This window comes from Drosophila eugracilis, unplaced genomic scaffold, assembly GCF_018153835.1.
Source record: "Drosophila eugracilis isolate 14026-0451.02 unplaced genomic scaffold, ASM1815383v1 contig_1765, whole genome shotgun sequence".
NCBI lineage: Eukaryota > Metazoa > Arthropoda > Insecta > Diptera > Drosophilidae > Drosophila > Drosophila eugracilis.
Window position 1 is genome coordinate 5370821 of NW_024572605.1, and position 19611 is coordinate 5390431.

Here is a 19611-nt window from a genome sequence, read left to right on the forward strand (position 1 = left end):
CTTGTTGCACCATCTCCATTGGCCGAGTCCGGTGTTTAGTGATACTAGTTATTTATTTACAATTATACACAAAAACATTCATATTAACCCCCACCATATTTGTACGTACTGTCCGATCGATCCAAAACTCCTATATGGACGCCATCACCATCTTCGGCTTGGTCTATTGGCTGATCTGCATGATTCTGTTCGGGCCGTTGATGTTCTTTGTCTGCGTTTACCTGCCCGAAGTTCCGGTGCGATATGTGAAGAGTCTGAGGCAGCAGACCTAAGTACCTTCAGTTCTACTTGACCAATAATTATCCAAGTCCGTAGTACATAAATTAATCAAGTCATAGCTGAAATTAAATTGATGTACAACCGATCGATTTGTAATAAAAATCTACTCAAATATACATTTAAATTAAATATGTAATGCGTTTAAATTAGTAAGGTAAGAGGTTTTTTTTTAAATCCCACAGAAACGTAAAATACAAATTTAAAGATGATTAAAAGTGTACGAGCATTGTCAACTAAATGATGGAGAAACCTACCAACAGGTAAGATAAGATTAAAAACCAGAATTTCCAAGCTCCATTTCCGGTGTTTTATTAGAACCGTGCTGTAAGCAAACTCATTTTAATAAAATATTTTGGTTTATTCTTTCTTTGCACCTCTCGTTTGAACTGAATTCTCTGCAGTCGAGCGGCATCTTAATTTTATTTATGTGAATCTTTCAATACAAAGCTAAGTCTGCGGATATATGAGTGCCACAAAACATATTGCTGGTTTATCAAAAAGCTACTATTGTTGGAATATTGAATACACAATCTGTTGATGGCCAATCAACTTTAAACAAATTAATTATCAAATAAATATATTTTTTTCAATGTGATTATATACGGTTTTTGATGCATGGCCTGACTATGCTCCTTTCGTTTATTTTTTAAATCACAATCCTATTTTATGTGCCACTTGATAAATTTCCAAAGGAATTGATGCCTTGTTTTTCTCTCCCTCTCTTCTAACTGAAATTTGGCTTAATTAATTATTGATTATTAATTAAAACAAAACGATTTGGGTCGTGGGTGAATCTGCAAAACAGTGTGGAGATTTCGATAGCGCTTTGATTTAGTTGGACCAGGATAAAAGCTGCTTCATGTCTGGATCATCTGTAATGCCATTTAGGTGTTATATAAAAGCATAAATTATAAACTGCGAGTTAACTCACCATCATCGGACGCTACAGCCGTCGTGGTAGTTGCCTTTTTCTTCTCTTTGGCCTTTTCGGGCAAATCTTCTGTGGGCGCTTCGGGCAATGTGGGCGTCGGTTCGGGAATACCAATGATTTCCTTATCAAAGTTCTCTTGCTCCAGTTCGTCAAGTTCGCGCTCAAGATCCTCATCATCAAGATCGGCCCCAAACGCCACAGGGTTAGAAATGGCATCGGAAATCTCACGAGCCACGTCTTGCTGCTCGGCAATATCGTCCATCATATCGTGCACCTTGTCCACATCCCTGTTTGATAGATAAAGTTAGTACATCGAACATACTGTTTCGAATATATGACTAACATATTTTGATGAGCGGTTTTGAGGGCATCCGCGGCATTCTTCATTGTGGTCAAGACGGCAGTATTTGTGTTGGCGCTCTCCAAAGCCTCTCGCTGCATCTCAATGGTGGACAGGGTGCCATCGATCTGCTGTAGCTGTTTCTCCAGACGCTTCTTCTTTTTAAGGGCTTGAAGAGCCACTGAAAATTTGTAAAGTGTGCGAATAAGAAAGCTTTCAATACTGGATTATTTATTCTACATATGATATGGCCAATTTGCAATGCGTGGAATCGAATTACTCTACTGCATAGCTTGTGTTTGTTTTGAGTATCAAAAGGAATGTTTATATTACGTTCTTAGCGATTTCCGGACACGTCCAGGCATCGAATGGTATGCGGATGAGAAGGGCGAAGAAATACAGATTGTTTTATTGAGTTTTCTATTTGCTGGCAGCATGGGGACTGATTAGTAGCGAAGGCCTCTCGGCCACAACAATAACAAAGCAATGAGTCATTATTCCCTGGCCCATCCAACTGTTAAACTGGCTCTTCCAGGATCTTGACAGGTTGCACACATACCTCTTTTGTTTTTTGACGCATTTTTGCGAGCTATATTCAGCTCGTCCTCGATCTTTGCCTCCAGGAACTCCTGCTTTTTGATCAGCATATTCTCCGTCTCGCGGAGCTTTTGTATCGCCTCTCCGGTGGTGGGGGCCACCTCCTTCTTGCCGCCGAACATCTTTCCAAAGAAACTCATCCTGGCTGATCTGTTTTTTCACCTGGATTTAGCGAAAAAGTAAATTTTTCCCTGCTATTGCGTTTCTTGGTTGTCTGGGAGCTGTTGTCCGTATGCGTCACCCGATATCGATACCGATAGGCTATCGTTATTATATTTGTGTATGCGGTTGGGAGGGTGCTATATTTCGATGTCTGATAGCTGGTCACTCTGGCTAGCAAATGCCGGAAAATAAATATTCTGTGCATTTTTGTAATAAACTCCGCTGACATTAGCCACAAGCTTGAATTAAAGAAGCAGTTTGCTTCGTGATTCTTACGGCGAACAAGGAAACAGGAATCCAGGAAGAATGGCCAATCGCACGGTAAAAGAAGCCAAAAACGTGCATGGCACCAATCCGCAGTACCTCATAGAGAAAATCATCCGCTCGAGGATATACGACTCAAAATATTGGAAGGAGCAGTGCTTCGCCCTAACCGCAGAACTGCTGGTGGACAAGGCCATGGAGCTGCGTTTCGTCGGCGGCGTCTACGGTGGAAACATCAAGCCCACTCAATTCCTCTGCCTTACACTGAAGATGCTGCAGATTCAACCGGAGAAAGACATCGTGGTGGAGTTTATCAAGAACGAGGAATTCAAGTACGTGCGAGCCCTGGGAGCATTCTATCTTCGGCTCACCGGAGCCGCCCTGGACTGCTACAAGTACCTAGAGCCGCTGTACATTGACAATCGCAAGCTGCGCCGCCAGAACCGCGCTGGGCAATTCGAGATAGTTTATATGGACGAGTACATAGATGAGCTGCTTCGCAATGACCGCGTTTGCGATATAATACTGCCCCGCATCCAAAAGCGTTCCATTCTGGAGGAGAACAACGAGATCGAGCCCAAAGTGTCAGTCTTGGACGAGGATTTGGACGACGAGCTGCCCAGCGATGAGGAGAAAGTGGATGAGTCCAATAGGCCCAAAGAGAATTCTACATCAGTGCGACGTCCGCGAAGAGGTCGCTCGAAGTCCAGGTCGCGCAGCAGGGAACGCGAACGAAGATCTGGACAGGGCAATACCGCTCGCTCTCGGGATTATTATGACGAACTGGAAGATTACGACCGTCAGAGAAATCGGGCGCGCAATAGGGACAACCAAAATGAGGATTACGACCGTCGGCAGACCAGTGGACGCCAGGACCGAGAACGAGAGAGGGAACGCCAGGATCGGGACAGGATAAGAGAGCGTGAAAGAAACGGAGACAGAGATCGTCGGGATAGGGATCGGGAACGGGAACGCGACCGTGGCCGTCACGATCAGCGAGAACGAGATTCGCGGGGAGAACGAGAGAGACGCCGCTACTAATTTTAAGATTTATTCGAATTGACCAGTAAAAAATATGAAAAAAATAAACGGCTGGTTTTAATGTGCCGCAAGTTGGCATCCCCAGAATTAAGAATCGACAATCGAAATCAAAACAAAAACATAGAAGAAGCAGACGCAATCAGCTGTTGCATTTAGAAAGTTTTAAATAACGACAATAATTGCGGAAAAATCCAGACAAGTGTGTTAGTGAAAATAATACACATACTATCATTATTATTTTTAAACCACGATAAATCCACGTTAATCAGCAATAAAGCAGCTGGAGCTTCAGTATCTGAAAAACCAGCGCCACGTTTGGAAGTCAGAGAATCAGAGAAACTGCGCTGCATTTTAGTAAATGAATTGCTAATTCCATTATCTCCGGAAGTCTGGTGGAAGGCAGACGACTTCCAAGTTTGTTAACAGATAACTACAAAGTAGGGAGCAGAGTCAAACGACAGAATGCCTCGCTCTGATACGGAGGCCTTAGTGGACGATGTGGAGACTGGCGAGGATTCGGCGCCACGCATTCTGGACGCCTCATCAGCGGCCAGCAATGAGCAGGTAGATCCATCTCCAGTTCCCCCGCCTCATGACTACAACAGCTATCGATGGTTCATTCTGGAGCCCGCAGTTTTTCTTATCTTCTTTGCCAGATATTTAATCGGTATGGTGGCAAGCAGACTAAATCTCAGATTGAGTGCATCATTCAATTAACTATATTTTTGTGTGCTTTAGGGGCGGTTGCTCAAAATCAGATTCTCTACCAGACCTGCGTCACCATTGAGAAATTCAATGCCACACAATGTGAACCATTGCTGGGCATCGATCGGGGATCGGATGCGGATAAAGTAAGTGTATAAATTGACCTACAGCTATATACTAAATGTATTATATAGCTTTGGTATCTGTACTTATTGTTTTTGCTGTTCTCGTGTCTGGTTTGCGCTTGAATCGTTTTTATCTCTGTACCAATTGTTTTTGCTGCTTTGCTGGGCGTTTCGGCCTTTTTAGTAAATAGTAGCGAACAGAAAAATAGCTCTAAAATTTAAAGGATTGGAAAAAATTCTAAATATTATTAACGTGTCATTTATCTTATGATTTTCTTACTTTCTAAACTATGCACGCATAGTATCTTACAAATGTGGTTTAAATGCTAATATTGTAGCCTTTGCTGTAAAGTTTATAGTATTTGGCGTACTGAGATTAATACATACTTCTAAGACGTGACCCCCTTATGCTAAGTATGTATTAGTATCTGCCGTGACACAGCACAAATCAATTTAGCAAATCGGTGTAATCTAATGCACCAGTTCCATTGTTTGAAGCTTAGAGATAAGGTATTCAGATCGGCATTCAAGTCTTATCGGAGGGCAAAACTGAAGTAAACAAAATCCTTTGTGACTAAACTTCAAAGTAGTATCGAACTCTAGAAAAAGTATCTATATAAAATTATAATAATACTTACGAGCTATGCAACGATGACTCAAGCAAAAGTAAGTTATAAAAGTAACTTCTGTTTTTTCAGGAAGTCGAGGTTATAGTACAGACGTATTCGGCAAATATTATGATGACAACCTCATTGCTGGAGAGCATAATACCAGCTTTTGCCAGTCTATTCCTGGGACCCTGGTCCGACAAGTTCGGAAGGCGGCCAATTCTGCTGACTACTTTTACGGGTTGGTTTTTACCATTGGGGCTCCTTTCGACACTTTCCCTAATTCCCTTTTTTGTCTCTGAAGGTTACCTCACTGGCGCCCTAATTCTGATAGTTATTACCTATGTAACGATGTCTAGAAATATTAGCCCCTGGTGGTTCCTCCTTTACTCAGTTCCTTCGGTTTTAAGCGGTGGAACTTGCGCTTTAATAACGGGAATTTATTGCTACATATCGGATGTAGCCAAAGACCGAAAGAAGGCTTTGAGGTGAGTGTACTCTTTTTGAAAGTAATCCTTATAAATTAACCAAATTTACATCCTCTTTCTTAAGAATGGTTCTCAATGAGGCCTCTCTCTGCGCTGGAATGATGGTGGGCAATGTGGCCAGCGGCTACATTTATGCTGCAACGAATGCTTTGATCCTATTTTCAATAGCTGGCACCCTGATGATGTTGGCTTTGATGTACGTCTTCTTATTTGTGCCGGAGAGCTTAAGTCCATCCGACATTCATACGGGAGTACGCTGCTTCGTAATATAAATTTATATCAATTGCTAACATTTGTTTCATAATCCTAGTCCCGAATCCGTGAGTTCTTCCGTTTCGATCTGGTTAAGGATTTGGTTCGTACCTGTTTCAAAAGACGCCCTAACTTCGATCGCGCCATCATTTGGCTGACTATGATCGCCCTCACTATAGCCATATTCGATATGGGTAAGTGAATTCAGACTTTGGATCTCCAAATTTTGGCTCTAATTGAATTTGCAAAACTTCTTTCAGAGGGCGAGGGCACAGTAAACTACATGTTTATGCAGGATCAATTTAACTGGACTATCAAGGACTTCAGCCTGTTCAACGCATCCCGCATCGTTATCCAGATTGTGGGCAGCATCGTCGGTATGTTGGTTCTGCGACGTGTCCTGAAAATGTCCATTGTAACCATGGCAATGCTCTCACTGGCTTGTTGCGTTTTGGAGAGCACAGTGCGAGCTACAGCCGTCTATTGGCAGGAAATGTATCTCGGCATGACACTGGGAATGATGCGGGGCGTCATGGGACCAATGTGCCGTGCTATTCTCTCGCACGTTGCGCCCGCAACGGAAGTTGGTAAGTGACTTATAGCATTTATCAGGGGATGTACCCACAAATAACTAATACGCTATCATATATTCTAGGCAAGATTTTCGCTTTAACTACCTCAATGGAATCGGTTTCGCCCCTGGGCGCAGCACCTCTGTACACAAGCGTCTACAAGGCAACGTTGGAATATTATCCCGGTGCTTTTAATTTCATTAGCGCCGTTTTATACTTTGTGTGTTACATACTGATAGCGTAAGTATTAGCTGTTAGATTTTGTAATCAGCCTAATTGATATTTATTTTTATTACAGCGTGATTTTCGGCATCCAGAAATCGATGGGCAGCAGCAGCATCTATCAGGCTATAGGAAGTTAACAAGCTCCATGGCGATTCGATTTAGCTGAATGTATCTCATAAGTTAAATTCCTTCTGCAAGTGCTGGAAAGAGCTCTCATTTTAAACGATTAGAAACTATTTTTGTAATTTAATCTAGTGTTTGTACTCCTTGTATTTCTATTTGCAAGTATTATTATGATTTTTATCTGTATGCATGTATCTGCTATCTAGACTGTGCTTTGCATATGCAAGCATTATAAAGTTAAGAATAGAAGATTCAATTATTTGCAATGACAATAAAATGTATATACGCCAAAATATCAATATCTTGAAGCATAAATCTGATAGTGCCTCGAGGAGTGGGAGATTCTCGGGAGGGAGCTGTTGGAGCGGGTGAAGATAGCAGCAAACGGTTTTGTGCGCTCAAATTGGCAATCGCTCGCTTTGTTTGTTTACGACGCCAATTCAGCTGCTCCCAGCAGTTAGTGTAGCACTCGAGTTCGGCGCGCGCGGAGGTTCCCTCTACGATATATTGCCTAGCTGAATGAATCGCTAATTCCTTTGTCTACACGATAATTGCTGCGATCAGTTTGTCTGAAGAGGTGTGCGATAAGGCCGTGACCTTTGATTAACTAGAATGCCGAGAGATGATGAGGAGCCAATTATTGGCAGTGATGATGAGCTGTTGGATACCGAAGTACTCGCCCCACCCAGAAATTGGACATGCGGTAGCTGGCTAAAACTAAAGCGACCCCGCTCGCTGATTCTAGAGCCCGCCGTATTTCTGGTTTTCTTTGGTAGATTCCTAACAGGTGTGTATGGATCGCAACACTTGTTGTAGGCGTTTGTAAATCTGATTTTTTTTTCAACCAGATGCTGTCTATCAGAACCAGATTCTCTATCAAACCTGCGTCACAGTCATGAAATATAATGCCACCGAATGCGAGCCATTTCTCGGTACAGATCGTGCCTCCGATGAGGTTAAGGCAAGTAAAGCATTAGCCAACAGGCCGTATACGTATTTTTATGCATTAATGCATGCAATTTCAACGATTATAACAAACTAGCAACGTTAGCAAAGTTCATCAACTGCATGGGTGTATACTATAGAGGGGTTGTGTTTGAGACAAAGTTGTTTCGGTGAATTAAATTTGGTTTCTATAACAATAGTGTATCCTTTTTTTTTTAATAATTACAATTCCCAGGGTCGCCTATGCTTTCAATAGTTACAATTTGGTTTATTATTTTGAAAATATTTAATTTAGAAACTGAATTTAATGTTCTTTTTGTATTTTCATATATGTATGTACAATAATATGTTTGTATAAAAGGTTGTCCCACCTGTTTCTCCTTATCATTTGACCAAAACAAAAGTAAGCCCAAATTGTTTATGACTAATGGATTGTCTTATCACAAAAGTTATCGACCACTGTACATACATACATACGTTTATATTATTTTGACATGCATATGTGCAGATAGTTAAGCTGTTCCAAAACCCCCACCCACATAGTGAGTCATGGAAATGTGACGACAACTTTTCAGCCTTATCAGCGTTAGAGAATCCCCTATCAACAGTTTTTCCGATTTTGCAGAAGATCGAGGGGCAAGTTCAGGAGTATGCCTCCACCATCACTATGATAAGCTCAATGCTGGAGAGCACCGTTCCCGCCATAGTAAGTCTATTCCTGGGACCCTGGTCCGATAAATTCGGGAGACGACCTATCCTGCTGTCCACGTTTACAGGTTAGATGAAATACTACTTAAGCCCTTTAAAATATCTGATTAATAATTTCCTTCATAGGATACTTCATAAGTGCCATAATTCTGGTTGTCCTTACTCAAATATCGGCAGCCACCAATATCAGTCCGTGGTGGTTCCTTTTATCCAGTATTCCATCGGTGTTCAGTGGAGGCACTTGCGCTCTGATCACCATCCTCTACTGCCATGTATCTGATGTTGCCACCGAGGACAAGAGAGCAATGAGGTGAGTGTAGAGGTTAAAGGTGGTTTCTTAATATTTATATTATTATTTCCTTTAGAATGGTGACAATGGAAGCATCCCTAGGCTTGGGCCTGCTGGCTGGCGGTGTGGCTAGTGGTTACATCTATGCCGCCACCGGAGCGTCAATTCTTTTTATCTTGGTGGGTTCCATCATATCTATTGCGCTAATATACGTCTACTTCTTTGTGCCGGAGAGTCTCAAGTCTGAAGATATGCAAACTGGGGTAAGTATATTATATAAGACTATATCTTAACTATAGCTAATTTATGAAACTTTCCATTAGTCCCGCATTCGTGAGTTCTTCCGTCTGGATCTGGTGAAGGTGCTCGTAAGGACCTGCATTAAAAAACGCGAGAATTACGATCGGGCTATCATCTGGTTTGTAATGATGTCGCTGACCTTGTGCGTTTTTGCTATGGGTTAGTTATAAGCTGATACTTGCTCTATGACCAGGGACTAAATGGTAATTTTTTTCAGAGGGTGAGTCCACAGTGAACTACATGTTCATGCGAAAGCAGTTTGACTACACAGTCCAGGACTACAGTGTGTTCAACGCGGCAAAGGTTGTCATCCAAGTGGTGGGCAGTACCATTGCCATGATCTTGCTGCGTCGCCTTCTGGGATTATCGACCATCATGATGACGCTCCTGGCCTTTGCCTGCTGCGTGCTCGAAAGCACGGTCAGGGGCACGGCCGTATATAGAAGCGAGCTGTACTTGGCCCTGATTGTGGGCATGATGCGCGGTGTAATGTCGCCGATGTGCAAGGCTATACTGTCGCATGTGACTCCCAGCTCCGAGCTGGGTAAGTTATCTATATTCTAAAGGCCTTAGAAGTACTAATCAGTTCTTTTCTTAGGTAAAATCTTCTCACTAACCACATCCCTGCAGTCCATTTCCCCGCTAGGAGCGGCACCACTTTATACGGCCGTTTACCAAGCCACAGTTAACTTTTATCCGGGCATCTTCAACTTTATCAGCGTTGGACTTTACTTCCTGTGTTACTGCATGTCAGCGTAAGTCCAATTTGATAATTGCAAAGATTGTATAAAAGTCAATTAACATCTTATTGCAGAGCGGTCTTTGGAATTCAAAAATCCATGGGTAGCAATAGCGCTTACCAGGCTATAGGAAGTTGATCTCCTTAATCAAAAGATAGTGAAATCGTTACCATTAATAAGCCAATGTATCAAGAAGTTTTTCATTCCGTATTGTATTATTGTAAATTAGCTATCCCAAATAGGCTAAGTCTAGCTAAGTGTAAATATCAAGCTCTAGGAAAGGTTTTTTAAATTATAATATACAAAATTTACCAAAGACTAAAGGCTAATATATGTATAGCGAAACAGTTTTCTTATTTAAATGGAGTGGCATTTTCTAATTCGCACCATTTGGATCGGCTTAGAGGCTCTTTGCTTAAAGTTGCTTGTATCTGTTCTTTTAGCGTAATTCAAGAAATGTACACTTTAAATTAGCACAAATTCAGTTTGACTACACAATATAGTTTCTTTACTTAGAAATCATGTACAATCCCACTAGGCTTAAAAGTTATAAAAAGTAATACTGAACATGAACTTTTCAACTATAAAATATTGTTTTCTGAATCATAACAATTTAATTGTCCACAATGGGAGAAAAATCTTAATATTATCTTAAGACAATTTAAAAATACTAAGGGGTAAAATATAAATAAACAAGTCAAACAAGATCCATTCGTTCAGCCTTAAACTACTCATGCCTCACAGTTTAGGGCGTGTTTTCCGGATTTGCATCTTTAAATTCGCTCCACTTGTAAATTTTTATTGCTTGGTTGGGGTGATCACATGTTAATTTGGCCACAAATCCGCACTCGCCGCCTCACTTCAGAACCTTGGCGTAGTGCTGTTTGTGTCGGTATTTGATCCGTAAAACGTATCTGTTGGAAGAGAAGAAGAAAAAGTGTGAATAATTAGCGGGTTTGAAGAGGGGCTTTCCCCGTCCCATTACGGATAGGGGGGGCAGTAAGCTCACCCAATAAACACGAACGACAGCAGGTACAGGAACGAGCTGACGAAGTTGAACAGACCCGGGTACGTGGTTAGCGATTGCTTATATATGAGGGTGTACAGGGGGGCCGCCACTGTAATTAGCAGTAAAAGAGTCAATAAAATGATAAACAATCAAGCGGCACTAGCTCCACTTACCAAATGGTGCGAACGACTGCAAAACATTCTTGATGGAGAAAATCTTGCCTGCAGTAAGGGAGAGGTAAAATATTTTAGTTTAGGAAACATCTGTCTATAACCTAGGTAAACGTATACCTATAAACCACGAAACTTACCCAGATCTGAGGGAGGCACAATATTTGATACTATAGTACGGCACATGGGGCCTGAGATGGAGCGAAAAACACCCAAAACGACTGAGAGATACATGTGCCAGGGCATGGTTGCAAAGCCCTTAGCTAGATTGTTGAAAATCTCGGAAGCGAATGCGAGTAGTGCCAGGGTCACAACAGACAAGCGGAAGACCTACAAATTTTGAGAAATATTAAAAAAAAACGTCACACATTGGACGCGAATTAAGGCAACACACCTTTCGCAGGATAAGGAATCCAATGAGTGCTCCAATCATGGGGACCAGGTGGCTGACAGTTTCAAAGAAAGTGTAATCCCGCACTGTCCAGTGGAATTTCTCGCGCACGAACAGGTACATCACAGTCATCACGCCATCTGGCAGCGATCAATTGCATAAGCTAGGGAATTAATAGGAAGATCGTGCCGAAACTTACCGAAGACAAAGATTGACAGGAACATGGCCAGGGTGACCAGCCAGATGATGGCACGCGCGTGATGATCGCGTCGCTTGAAGCAGGTGCTAATCATGTCTCTAATGTGGACCATACTGAACAGGCCCGCCTTCTTGGCGAGCTCCTCCGCCTCTTCGCGCTTGCGCTCCTCTGCCTTCTGAGGTAATCGCTCTACATACTTGGCCAGCATATCTTCATCAAAGCTCATCGCTGGAGTCGCCGGAGTAGGCAGCTCCATCTTCTTATCCTTTTGGGGCTCCTCATTGTCCATAAAGTTTGGCAGACAATCGATAGCAACACACTCAAGTTGCAGATCGGAGGCAGTAATTGACAAGTCCTTTTCCTTGCCATCCTTTTCTCCATTTGCGGTGATTGCGTTCTTTGCATCCTGTTTCTGGCGATAGTGCAAACTCTCGGGCACACAGAAGATTACGAATAGCGTTGCAAAAGTCACTATGCAGCCAGAAAGGCAGATGGTCGCCGCTGACCCCACAGCTGCGTACACAAAACTGGACAGCAGGGATCCACTTGTCAAACCGATGAAGAATAGCGACTCCATGAAGATCATGCGGTAGGGACGCGACTTGCAATCCGTGATGTCTGAGATGAAGCAAAAGGCTGCCACCGAGAAAACGCAATTCCCGCCGAGCAGGGAATGTGGCACTGCTGCAAGGATGTACCACCAAGGGTTGATAACATAGTAGCTGGACAGTTCACAAATGGCAGCCATCATTAGGAAAGACGCAGAGAAACCTGAACAGGAAAGGAGGGAAAGCCCAAAGTCTTATAATATATTTTAGTTTTCGTAGGTCCCCTTTAAGGGTTAAGGCCTAATAAGCAAAAAATATTAGACCCATTTGTTATAACTTGAACTAGAGTCTGTCGCTAATAAGTTTGAACTACAGAGAACTAAAGCTTTATAGTTGTTTATACCTCCCTTTCTCTATGTGTTCTCTGTATGCAAAGATGAGTTAGAGATGCTTGATTGCGTTTACATTGCATCCCATATTGTGTAATTTACGTTGGGTAATGTATTTACATGTTTGAAATTCATTAAATTGGATAATCTGATTGGACAAATCTCAATAAAACTGGTCTCACCTATCATTGAAACAATGAGAAGGGGTTTCCGTCCATAGTGGTCCGACCACGAGCCGATAAATAGGCCACAGAAAGCTGGAACAATGCTCTCCAGGAGGGTGCGTGTTAGGAAAAGATTGGCCACATATGGCTGTAGCTCTGTTTCGATGGCCTACAAAGCGGAGGAGCATGATCAGGTCAGAGTGCACTTATAACTTTGAAGCTTAGGTAACCCACATTTATCTCAGCACTAGCGTTCTTCACATCCAGTTGCTTGCAATCGGACTCATTGTAGTGGAAGATTACCGTGCACGTCTGGTAGATGACTTGGTTCCTCTGGATAGTGCCTGGGTGTGTTGGCCAATATTAAATAGATGATAGATTCGAAGGATTGGCGGAGCTTTGTCACTCACCCGATAGCGTGTGCGAGAACAGCAGCATAAAGACAACCGGTTCTACGTAGAACATATGAAACACCTTTTGCCATTGCAGATTTCGTAGCTTTTCCAGCGTAAATGCATTCGAGGCCTTCTCAACCATGGCTTTTTTGGCTACGGACAAATTCTTGAACCAAATTTAATGTCTAGCCGGTTGTTTGAATGGTTTTGGGGTTCTTGAACTTGATGGCCTTCAATGGCACATTGCAACACCTGTCACGTAACCGCGATGGGAGAGAATTCCCTGGCGCCCGGCACTTCCGATCAGATTTATGGGTTACTAATGCTTAATTCGATTATTATTCAAGCGCTTGATTGATGCGATAGCCGGGAACACGAAACCGAATTCAACATCCAATCCGGCAGCAACGAAACACGGTTCGCAATTAGAGTTTCGTTCTCGAAATGAGCGGCTACCGCGAAATCCGTGGGCTTATATAGTGGAGCTCTCGGCAGTATCAGAATCACCAACGGGTATAAATGTATACAACAGGTACACAATCACACAGGTGAACAGTTGTTCATCTAGGGCCGAATCAATTCCAGTGGATAGCTTCGCTAGATTCACGTTAAATTGCATTTGACAGTCAAAAAATGTGTTGCAGCCTCAACTAACCAGATTCGATTCCATTCAAATCTAGTTCGGCTAAATTCAATTTCATTGTCGGTCGAGCTTAAATTAGATTTGGGCCCTCACTACCAACTTGGCCCACTAAAAGGGGGGAAACGTGAGAAACGCTGTCCGAGCTTTGAATCGTTCGTTTGTTTTCTTTTCGATGGCAATTCATAGTAATTTGCGTATTTTTGGATCGTGCAAATGAGTAGCACGAGCCAGACCCATGCGAGTTAGAGTTGAAAAATTGTTTAGTAATATTGGAGAAAATTTCATAATGAACTAAAAATATTAACACACTTTTTACATGTTAGATACTGTAAATATAAGTTCTTTGATAGATTTGTGTTACTAGAAAAACTAACATATATTTATTTCAAAAAGCGCCTATCAAAGAATTAAATTACAAATCTCAAATTTTAATGTAAAACGTTATATAAGAAAAAAGTCAGAGAACTCACGAAATAGTTATAGTTTTAATTGTATTTGTTTTGATAATTATTTTATATTACTTTTAATTGGCCTGATGACAATTCATGCGATACGGTCTGATACAATCCCGGGATTTCGTTCTGCTCTGTTGAGGCAATAAATTCATGCGTAAATTGAGTTTCATACCGTTTTTTGCTTATAACTCTTATAAGACCGATCTTGATCAAGGGTGTAAAAAACCTGGGGACTAATTAAAATTAGCAAGTGAAATTAGCGTTTGATCAAATCTGTATTTAGCACCAATCATTGGGCATACAAACATATTCACATTCTTAATGTTTTTATAGATATTCCGTAAGAATTGTCAAGTGACTGCGCACACGCCACAGGTTTGCAGCAATAATAACCCATATTTTTGTTAATGAGAAAATGTTTTGAGTTCTGTAATTAAATAATTTTTCCCAAGTTAAGGGAGAGTGAGATTGCGAGATATTAACGAAACTGCAATTCCTCACACAGTTTCACACATTTGAATGATCGACAATCAGGTATGTAAATAAGTACGAAATGGGTAATGAATGAGTAAGTCTGGGATAGACAAAATTTGGCATGACTGGCGATTTCTTTTGCTCTTTCTGGACTTTGGTATGGTCATCTGATCATTTAAAAACCGGTTCATAATACACCTGATTTCTTGACTTTGTATGCCAAACAATGCTGAAATTTATGTTAGTAAAACTTATAAAAGCCAATCGGATATGGGTCAAAACAACTTACCCCAGAAGAATAATACCAATGCCATATAGAAAGGCGCTAAAAAAGTTGAAAATCCCCGGATCACTGTTAAGTGTAAGGGTGTAGATAGCAACGTACAGTGTAGATGAGATAAGGGGGGAAAGTGCTTGCAAGACACCAAGTAGGGAGAAAATTTTACCTGTTATGGGAAACCACAGATGTGGGTAAAGAACAGAAAAACAAGGTATTCAATCTGTACTTACCCCGTTCATCAGCCGGCACTAGATTGGTGATCATGGTACGACACATGGGATTCACAAGGGACTTGAACACTCCCAGCCCAATGGCCACATAGATTTGCCAGTCTACCATGGCAAAAGCCTTTATCAGGCTGCTGGAACAGTGACTCAACAGGGAGACCAAGGCAAGCAAAATGATTGCTGATTTGGTGCACTATCAATCATAAGGATTGGTTAAATAAGAAAGTCCTCAGTTGGAAACCCACACAAATAAAATTACCTTCCTCAGTGTCCAAATGAAGAGTACTCCGCCGAAACCAGCCACTGCTGGAACCAAAATACTGACCGTCTCATATTGCGTAAACTGCTTTACGGTCCAATGGAACTTGATTCTCATAAACTTGTAGAAAACAGAATTGCTACCATCTGGAGATAGGGGATTTATCATTAAAAGAAAAAATTTAAATTATATACTACCCATGAAATATTGATTATTAATTAAATAAGTAGTTGAGTAACCTTTTAGAGGTCTAGTTAAATTAAATAATATAATATATGCATTATAAGCAAGCACCTTGACGTTAACTATTTATTATTAAACGGCGTTTGAATTTTTGATCATTTTCGGGACTTACCAGAAACAAAAGCGGTTAGTAATAGTACTACCATGATGGTAAGCAAAATAAAGCGATTTTTGTGCTCTCGGGACTTCCAACAGGTTTTCCACAGATTCTTTAATAAAGAGATCACACTTGTGTCAGTTATTGAACCTGTTCCTGTTTGACTCCTTAAAGGTAAACTCTCCGGAAGTAGGACTTTTATTAGGAAGAGAGCTGTGAGGATGGAAACTGCAGAAATGCTAAATACAATATAGGAATCGGTGGCCTCATATGCGTATCCAGAACCAAAGCTGCCAAGAAGCAGGCCCACATATATGGCCAGTTCATAAGCGATCATTCTAAGAAGAAAAAAGTTATTTTTTATTTTTAAATTTTTTATTATGTGGTTAAGAACCTGTAGGATCGCGCTCTGCCCTCGGATACATCGCCAATGAAACAAACTGCGGCCACTGGGTAGGTGACACTGCTCCCGACGAAAGAAGGCGGTATGATGGAGAGCACATACCACCAGGGACTAACCAAACCGTGATTTAGCTTGGAGCAATAGGCTATTATGGCTGAATTGAGATACTGCAGACCGTAGCCTGCTTATTGGGATAAGAAAAAAAGACTATGATGAAGAAAGCTCAACACCCACCCAAAAAGGATAACATCAGCAGTGGCTTACGGCCGTAACGATCCGCCCATGCTCCGGCGAAGAGACCACAAAAGGCTGGAATAAAGCACTCCACTAATCGCATTACCAGAGTGACCTTTGCGGCATATGGTTGCACTATCTCTTCAATTCGCTGAAATAAAATGAAATTAAATGAATGAAATAAATCCCCAAACCAATATCTCAACCTTTGTCTCATTTGTGGCATTCTTGGAGCCCAACAACTGACACACATTATCCGGATAACCGAAACCCGCTGTGCAGCTTTGATATATTACTTCATTTTTCAAAACGGTTGCTAAAATTGGAAAAAGATTAGTGATCACGGCTAACCTTACTCTTCCCAAGGCACTTACATGAAAAGTTATAGGCAAAGAGCAGGATTAAAATGAACGGCTCTAGTAGATAGATACCCAGTGATTGAGGGTTTAATATCAGAGGATCTCTCGGAAGTTCAGTCGTAGTTCTAATGGCTGCGTCTAGGGAACTAAGGCTTTCGTTCAGACTCTCCTGGCTACTATTGCTACCAGATTCAGGATCATCACCCTTTAATTTGCTAGCCTTAGCCACGAGATTTTCGTGGGCGTGAGGTTCCTCCATCATCTCTGTAATTCAACTGAGACTTATTCTCTGCCTCAGACGACAGTGGACGCATTTCAGATAAAGAGACGGAATACACTTATGTGTGGGAGCTGTTCTCTTTTCTGGGATTTCCATTCGGTAATTATGTATATAAAGTAGTTTCTCATTTTGCAAGATCTTATCGAAAATACAAAAAAAAAAAAAAAAAAAAAAAATTAAAATTGTTTAGCTATTTTGGCCTCCTATTTTCTTGAAGTTTTAAACCAAATTATTTTAGAAAATGTTAAGATAATAAATATTTATTTTTATTTGTATATATCAAGCTTGTACTGTAGTTTTGCTGTGATCCCCAAAACGTGAATCAGTTTTAAACCCAGCATTTGCTCTTAGGGACTTTTTTATTGACTTGACGTGCCTTATCTGAATTGACATTTTAGTTGCGGTTGTAAAAACGATAAACCCTCATTAATATGTATGTTGTGAGTCAAGTGAGCTTAGCTTAGTTAATTAATTCAAAAGTAAACTGAACTGAATATATTTTGACTTATTCGCTCAAAGTGAAACATACTTAATCCATAAAAAATATAAGACATGAATTGTTTAAAATTATTAATTAATTTATTAAAATATTTTCATTTAATTTTTCTCTTTACATTTTGGATTAAATTTCGTACAATGCTAGACATATTTTAAAAACAGCCGCGCAGCTATCAAAAAGGTATCGACTTCATAGAAATCGATGACAATATTTCGATTTCGAAACTTAAAAAACATAAACAAATAAAACCGCGAAAAATGGATCTTCAATTTCAGCTTTTAAAAACATCTACTGGAAAACTATTATCCGTATACCAGTTAAATTTGCTCAGGAAAAACAATTTGAATTCCGTTAACGATTTCTATGAAGCGGATGAGCGGAAGATCCATGAGCTGCTTGACATCCATATACAATCTGTTCGAGAACTGAAGAGGGAATTGGCGCTGTTGCCCAAAGTGTCTGAAGAAAAAATCATTCCTGAATCGGACTATGGCACGGGAATCGAGGAGTGAGTTTTTTTATTACATTAAAAAGATTGGTAAGCATGTCATTGATTACAAACCAGGTTGGACAAACTTGCGGAATCAGTGGAACAGCCCTTTAGGGAAGGAAGGGTTTGGGAACTCTGTGGCCAGCCTGGCGTTGGCAAAACAGAGGTTTTACACACCTTGGCTCTGAATTTCGTGTGGAAGCATGCCCTGGACGCACTTTTCATCGACACCAAACGGGACTTCTCCTGCAAGAGAATACAGGACATGCTCCGGGCCAGAAACGCAGATCCGGTAACTTGTGAGAAAGCTATGAAAGCTATCCATGTGGTGGATGCACATGAAGCCAATGATCTAATTAATGTGCTTAAAGCCTTCGATCAACAACTCACGTTTACAGTTAAACAAACCATGCAAACCAAATTGGTACTGATAGATTCCCTAGCTGCTTGCTTTGTCCACTACCGCGGCAGGAAGATGTATGTGCATAGGCAATCCCTGCTAGTAGAGATAGCAAGCAAAATTCGAAAACTGGCTGCACGCGGCGTGGCATTCATCATTGGCAATGTGTCTTTCCTTGGAAAAGATACAGGTATGCAATTTATTTTTATCTAACGGAGTTGAAACTATGTATATTCTATGCTGTCTTAATAGATAATTGTAATGATGACGGCGAGGACGACGGCAACAATTGGAAAACCGCTAAACGACAGCAGTTGGAGCCCACGCTTGGTGCCTACTGGAAATCGGTGGGCACTCTGAGATTGTCACTGGAGCTGCCTGTTGATAATGACTTCACTCGCCAAGACGACGGCCTGCGTTTGATGCATATCATTTCGAACAGCTATGGCTCCGCGGGTGAACACTGCCTGCTACGTATCACGAAGACTGGCGTAGTTTAGGGCCGGGCAAACGGATTTTGCGGATTCTGTTGCTTGTAGGCCTTCATGACTCTCTTACTCGGCTCCAGCGCATCACCCAGTCCAGGACGCTTGCGTCTGTTGGAATTCACCGGGACAGCCTCCATGGCCACAGGCACTGCTTGATCTGCCGATTCATCCACCGACAAGTCAGAGTCATGGGCAAACTGACAACCGGTCCCAAAGCGACAGCGACCCCTTCTAAAGTTCCAGCAAATCTTGAGACCGTTCTTTAACTTCAGGTGTGCATCGTTATCCACCATCTTTACGTGTCGTTCCAGTGAGGCGGTCTTTTGGAGTTCCGCCTCCAGGAAGGGATTGGCGAAAACATCTCCCTTGCCTGCTCCTTGGGAAAGAGCTTGACTCGCACTGGGCAACTTAGGAGGTGACTTCTCCTTTTCTGCTGGTGGAGTTCTAAAGGAAAATAATGGAAATGAAATCTAAGTACAAACTAGAGGTAAGCAGGAAACACACATTTTTTTGTCCTCATCTCCAGAGGATTGGCTACTGCTATCATCTTCGGATTCGGAGGAATCGCTATAATCTGCCACCAGCGACATGGTTATTTATTTGTTTACAAACGTTGAACTAGACAATATGTTATGAAAAATCACCTAGCGCGTTTTTTGTAGCACATTAAATATACCAAAAAATATACTTTTTAATACTGACAGAAAATTTCATACCCTGTATACTGCAACCCAAAGAGTTTGAGCACACTTTGAAAATTAGAAAAATTGTTTTTCCTAATATTTAAGATACATCAAAAAAAATTTTTTTTTGGAAATAGT

The 19611-nt window shown here is 41.4% G+C and overlaps 9 protein-coding genes across 9 annotated transcripts; 5 read left to right on the forward strand and 4 right to left on the reverse strand.

Moving 5' to 3' along the window:
* The first annotated feature begins 126 nt into the window (after positions 1-126).
* On the forward strand, positions 127-395 carry LOC108104554. Its single transcript, XM_017210696.2, has one exon. It carries the CDS (start codon positions 135-137, stop codon positions 270-272), a length of 138 nt encoding a protein of 45 aa, XP_017066185.1. The 5' UTR covers positions 127-134; the 3' UTR covers positions 273-395.
* A 168-nt stretch (positions 396-563) lies between these two features.
* On the reverse strand, positions 564-2390 carry LOC108104557 (charged multivesicular body protein 4c). Its single transcript, XM_017210699.1, has 4 exons — positions 2110-2390; positions 1554-1731; positions 1211-1497; positions 564-1151 (listed from the first exon to the last, which is right to left on the reverse strand). The coding sequence occupies exons 1-4, from the start codon at positions 2285-2287 to the stop codon at positions 1111-1113; spliced, it is 684 nt and encodes a 227-aa protein (XP_017066188.1). The 5' UTR covers positions 2288-2390; the 3' UTR covers positions 564-1110.
* Positions 2391-2460: 70 nt separating this feature from the next.
* On the forward strand, positions 2461-3662 carry LOC108104556 (pre-mRNA-splicing factor 38). The gene has a single exon (XM_017210698.1). The coding sequence runs from the start codon at positions 2616-2618 to the stop codon at positions 3612-3614; it is 999 nt and encodes a 332-aa protein (XP_017066187.1). The 5' UTR covers positions 2461-2615; the 3' UTR covers positions 3615-3662.
* Positions 3663-3743: 81 nt separating this feature from the next.
* LOC108104555 (proton-coupled folate transporter) lies at positions 3744-7005 on the forward strand. Its single transcript, XM_017210697.2, has 9 exons — positions 3744-4281; positions 4353-4465; positions 5143-5293; positions 5357-5540; positions 5605-5791; positions 5851-5986; positions 6053-6379; positions 6448-6604; positions 6663-7005. Exons 1-9 carry the CDS (start codon positions 4077-4079, stop codon positions 6724-6726), a joined length of 1524 nt encoding a protein of 507 aa, XP_017066186.1. The 5' UTR covers positions 3744-4076; the 3' UTR covers positions 6727-7005.
* Positions 7006-7187: 182 nt separating this feature from the next.
* On the forward strand, positions 7188-10401 carry LOC108104605 (proton-coupled folate transporter). Its single transcript, XM_017210776.2, has 9 exons — positions 7188-7499; positions 7561-7673; positions 8283-8433; positions 8492-8675; positions 8731-8917; positions 8978-9113; positions 9172-9498; positions 9553-9709; positions 9769-10401. Exons 1-9 carry the CDS (start codon positions 7325-7327, stop codon positions 9830-9832), a joined length of 1494 nt encoding a protein of 497 aa, XP_017066265.1. The 5' UTR covers positions 7188-7324; the 3' UTR covers positions 9833-10401.
* LOC108104604 lies at positions 10286-13378 on the reverse strand. Its single transcript, XM_017210775.2, has 9 exons — positions 12975-13378; positions 12799-12908; positions 12583-12733; positions 11464-12234; positions 11268-11404; positions 11014-11203; positions 10877-10924; positions 10704-10812; positions 10286-10608 (listed from the first exon to the last, which is right to left on the reverse strand). The coding sequence occupies exons 1-9, from the start codon at positions 13099-13101 to the stop codon at positions 10551-10553; spliced, it is 1701 nt and encodes a 566-aa protein (XP_017066264.1). The 5' UTR covers positions 13102-13378; the 3' UTR covers positions 10286-10550.
* Positions 13379-14427: 1049 nt separating this feature from the next.
* Positions 14428-16989, reverse strand: LOC108104467 (proton-coupled folate transporter). Its single transcript, XM_017210531.2, has 9 exons — positions 16649-16989; positions 16481-16590; positions 16275-16425; positions 16032-16221; positions 15653-15975; positions 15298-15443; positions 15042-15231; positions 14821-14977; positions 14428-14760 (listed from the first exon to the last, which is right to left on the reverse strand). Exons 1-9 carry the CDS (start codon positions 16893-16895, stop codon positions 14703-14705), a joined length of 1572 nt encoding a protein of 523 aa, XP_017066020.1. The 5' UTR covers positions 16896-16989; the 3' UTR covers positions 14428-14702.
* A 673-nt stretch (positions 16990-17662) lies between these two features.
* LOC108104559 (DNA repair protein RAD51 homolog 3) lies at positions 17663-18802 on the forward strand. The gene is made up of 3 exons (XM_017210702.2): positions 17663-17920; positions 17978-18492; positions 18555-18802. The coding sequence occupies exons 1-3, from the start codon at positions 17670-17672 to the stop codon at positions 18800-18802; spliced, it is 1014 nt and encodes a 337-aa protein (XP_017066191.1). The 5' UTR covers positions 17663-17669.
* LOC108104560 lies at positions 18799-19559 on the reverse strand. The gene is made up of 2 exons (XM_017210703.2): positions 19295-19559; positions 18799-19234 (listed from the first exon to the last, which is right to left on the reverse strand). Exons 1-2 carry the CDS (start codon positions 19378-19380, stop codon positions 18799-18801), a joined length of 522 nt encoding a protein of 173 aa, XP_017066192.1. The 5' UTR covers positions 19381-19559.
* Positions 19560-19611: the final 52 nt, after the last annotated feature.

What these genes read in the sequence shown, in the direction of transcription:
- LOC108104554 (XM_017210696.2), top strand. Translation starts at nt 135, where the DNA reads ATGGACGCCATCACCATCTTCGGCTTGGTCTATTGGCTGATCTGCATG.
- LOC108104557 (XM_017210699.1), bottom strand. Translation starts at nt 2,287, where the DNA reads ATGAGTTTCTTTGGAAAGATGTTCGGCGGCAAGAAGGAGGTGGCCCCC. An exon ending in TGCGTCAAAAAACAAAAGAG is followed by an intron (nt 1,732 to 2,109) that starts GTATGTGTGCAA and finishes ACAAATTTTCAG; the next exon opens with TGGCTCTTCAAGCCCTTAAA. An exon ending in GGCTGTAGCGTCCGATGATG is followed by an intron (nt 1,152 to 1,210) that starts GTGAGTTAACTC and finishes ATGGCATTACAG; the next exon opens with ATGATCCAGACATGAAGCAG.
- LOC108104556 (XM_017210698.1), top strand. Translation starts at nt 2,616, where the DNA reads ATGGCCAATCGCACGGTAAAAGAAGCCAAAAACGTGCATGGCACCAAT.
- LOC108104555 (XM_017210697.2), top strand. Translation starts at nt 4,077, where the DNA reads ATGCCTCGCTCTGATACGGAGGCCTTAGTGGACGATGTGGAGACTGGC. An exon ending in TCTGCTGACTACTTTTACGG is followed by an intron (nt 5,294 to 5,356) that starts GTTGGTTTTTAC and finishes TTGTCTCTGAAG; the next exon opens with GTTACCTCACTGGCGCCCTA. An exon ending in GTGTGTTACATACTGATAGC is followed by an intron (nt 6,605 to 6,662) that starts GTAAGTATTAGC and finishes TTTTTATTACAG; the next exon opens with CGTGATTTTCGGCATCCAGA.
- LOC108104605 (XM_017210776.2), top strand. Translation starts at nt 7,325, where the DNA reads ATGCCGAGAGATGATGAGGAGCCAATTATTGGCAGTGATGATGAGCTG. An exon ending in CCTGCTGTCCACGTTTACAG is followed by an intron (nt 8,434 to 8,491) that starts GTTAGATGAAAT and finishes TTTCCTTCATAG; the next exon opens with GATACTTCATAAGTGCCATA. An exon ending in GAGGACAAGAGAGCAATGAG is followed by an intron (nt 8,676 to 8,730) that starts GTGAGTGTAGAG and finishes TATTTCCTTTAG; the next exon opens with AATGGTGACAATGGAAGCAT.
- LOC108104604 (XM_017210775.2), bottom strand. Translation starts at nt 13,101, where the DNA reads ATGGTTGAGAAGGCCTCGAATGCATTTACGCTGGAAAAGCTACGAAAT. An exon ending in TCTCATTGTTTCAATGATAG is followed by an intron (nt 12,235 to 12,582) that starts GTGAGACCAGTT and finishes TTTCCTGTTCAG; the next exon opens with GTTTCTCTGCGTCTTTCCTA. An exon ending in TGTGCCTCCCTCAGATCTGG is followed by an intron (nt 10,925 to 11,013) that starts GTAAGTTTCGTG and finishes CCCTTACTGCAG; the next exon opens with GCAAGATTTTCTCCATCAAG.
- LOC108104467 (XM_017210531.2), bottom strand. Translation starts at nt 16,895, where the DNA reads ATGATGGAGGAACCTCACGCCCACGAAAATCTCGTGGCTAAGGCTAGC. An exon ending in CTTTGCCTATAACTTTTCAT is followed by an intron (nt 16,591 to 16,648) that starts GTAAGTGCCTTG and finishes TTCCAATTTTAG; the next exon opens with CAACCGTTTTGAAAAATGAA. An exon ending in ACTAACCGCTTTTGTTTCTG is followed by an intron (nt 15,444 to 15,652) that starts GTAAGTCCCGAA and finishes CCCTATCTCCAG; the next exon opens with ATGGTAGCAATTCTGTTTTC.
- LOC108104559 (XM_017210702.2), top strand. Translation starts at nt 17,670, where the DNA reads ATGGATCTTCAATTTCAGCTTTTAAAAACATCTACTGGAAAACTATTA. An exon ending in TATGGCACGGGAATCGAGGA is followed by an intron (nt 17,921 to 17,977) that starts GTGAGTTTTTTT and finishes ATTACAAACCAG; the next exon opens with GTTGGACAAACTTGCGGAAT. An exon ending in TTTCCTTGGAAAAGATACAG is followed by an intron (nt 18,493 to 18,554) that starts GTATGCAATTTA and finishes CTGTCTTAATAG; the next exon opens with ATAATTGTAATGATGACGGC.
- LOC108104560 (XM_017210703.2), bottom strand. Translation starts at nt 19,380, where the DNA reads ATGTCGCTGGTGGCAGATTATAGCGATTCCTCCGAATCCGAAGATGAT. An exon ending in GGAGATGAGGACAAAAAAAT is followed by an intron (nt 19,235 to 19,294) that starts GTGTGTTTCCTG and finishes ATTTTCCTTTAG; the next exon opens with AACTCCACCAGCAGAAAAGG.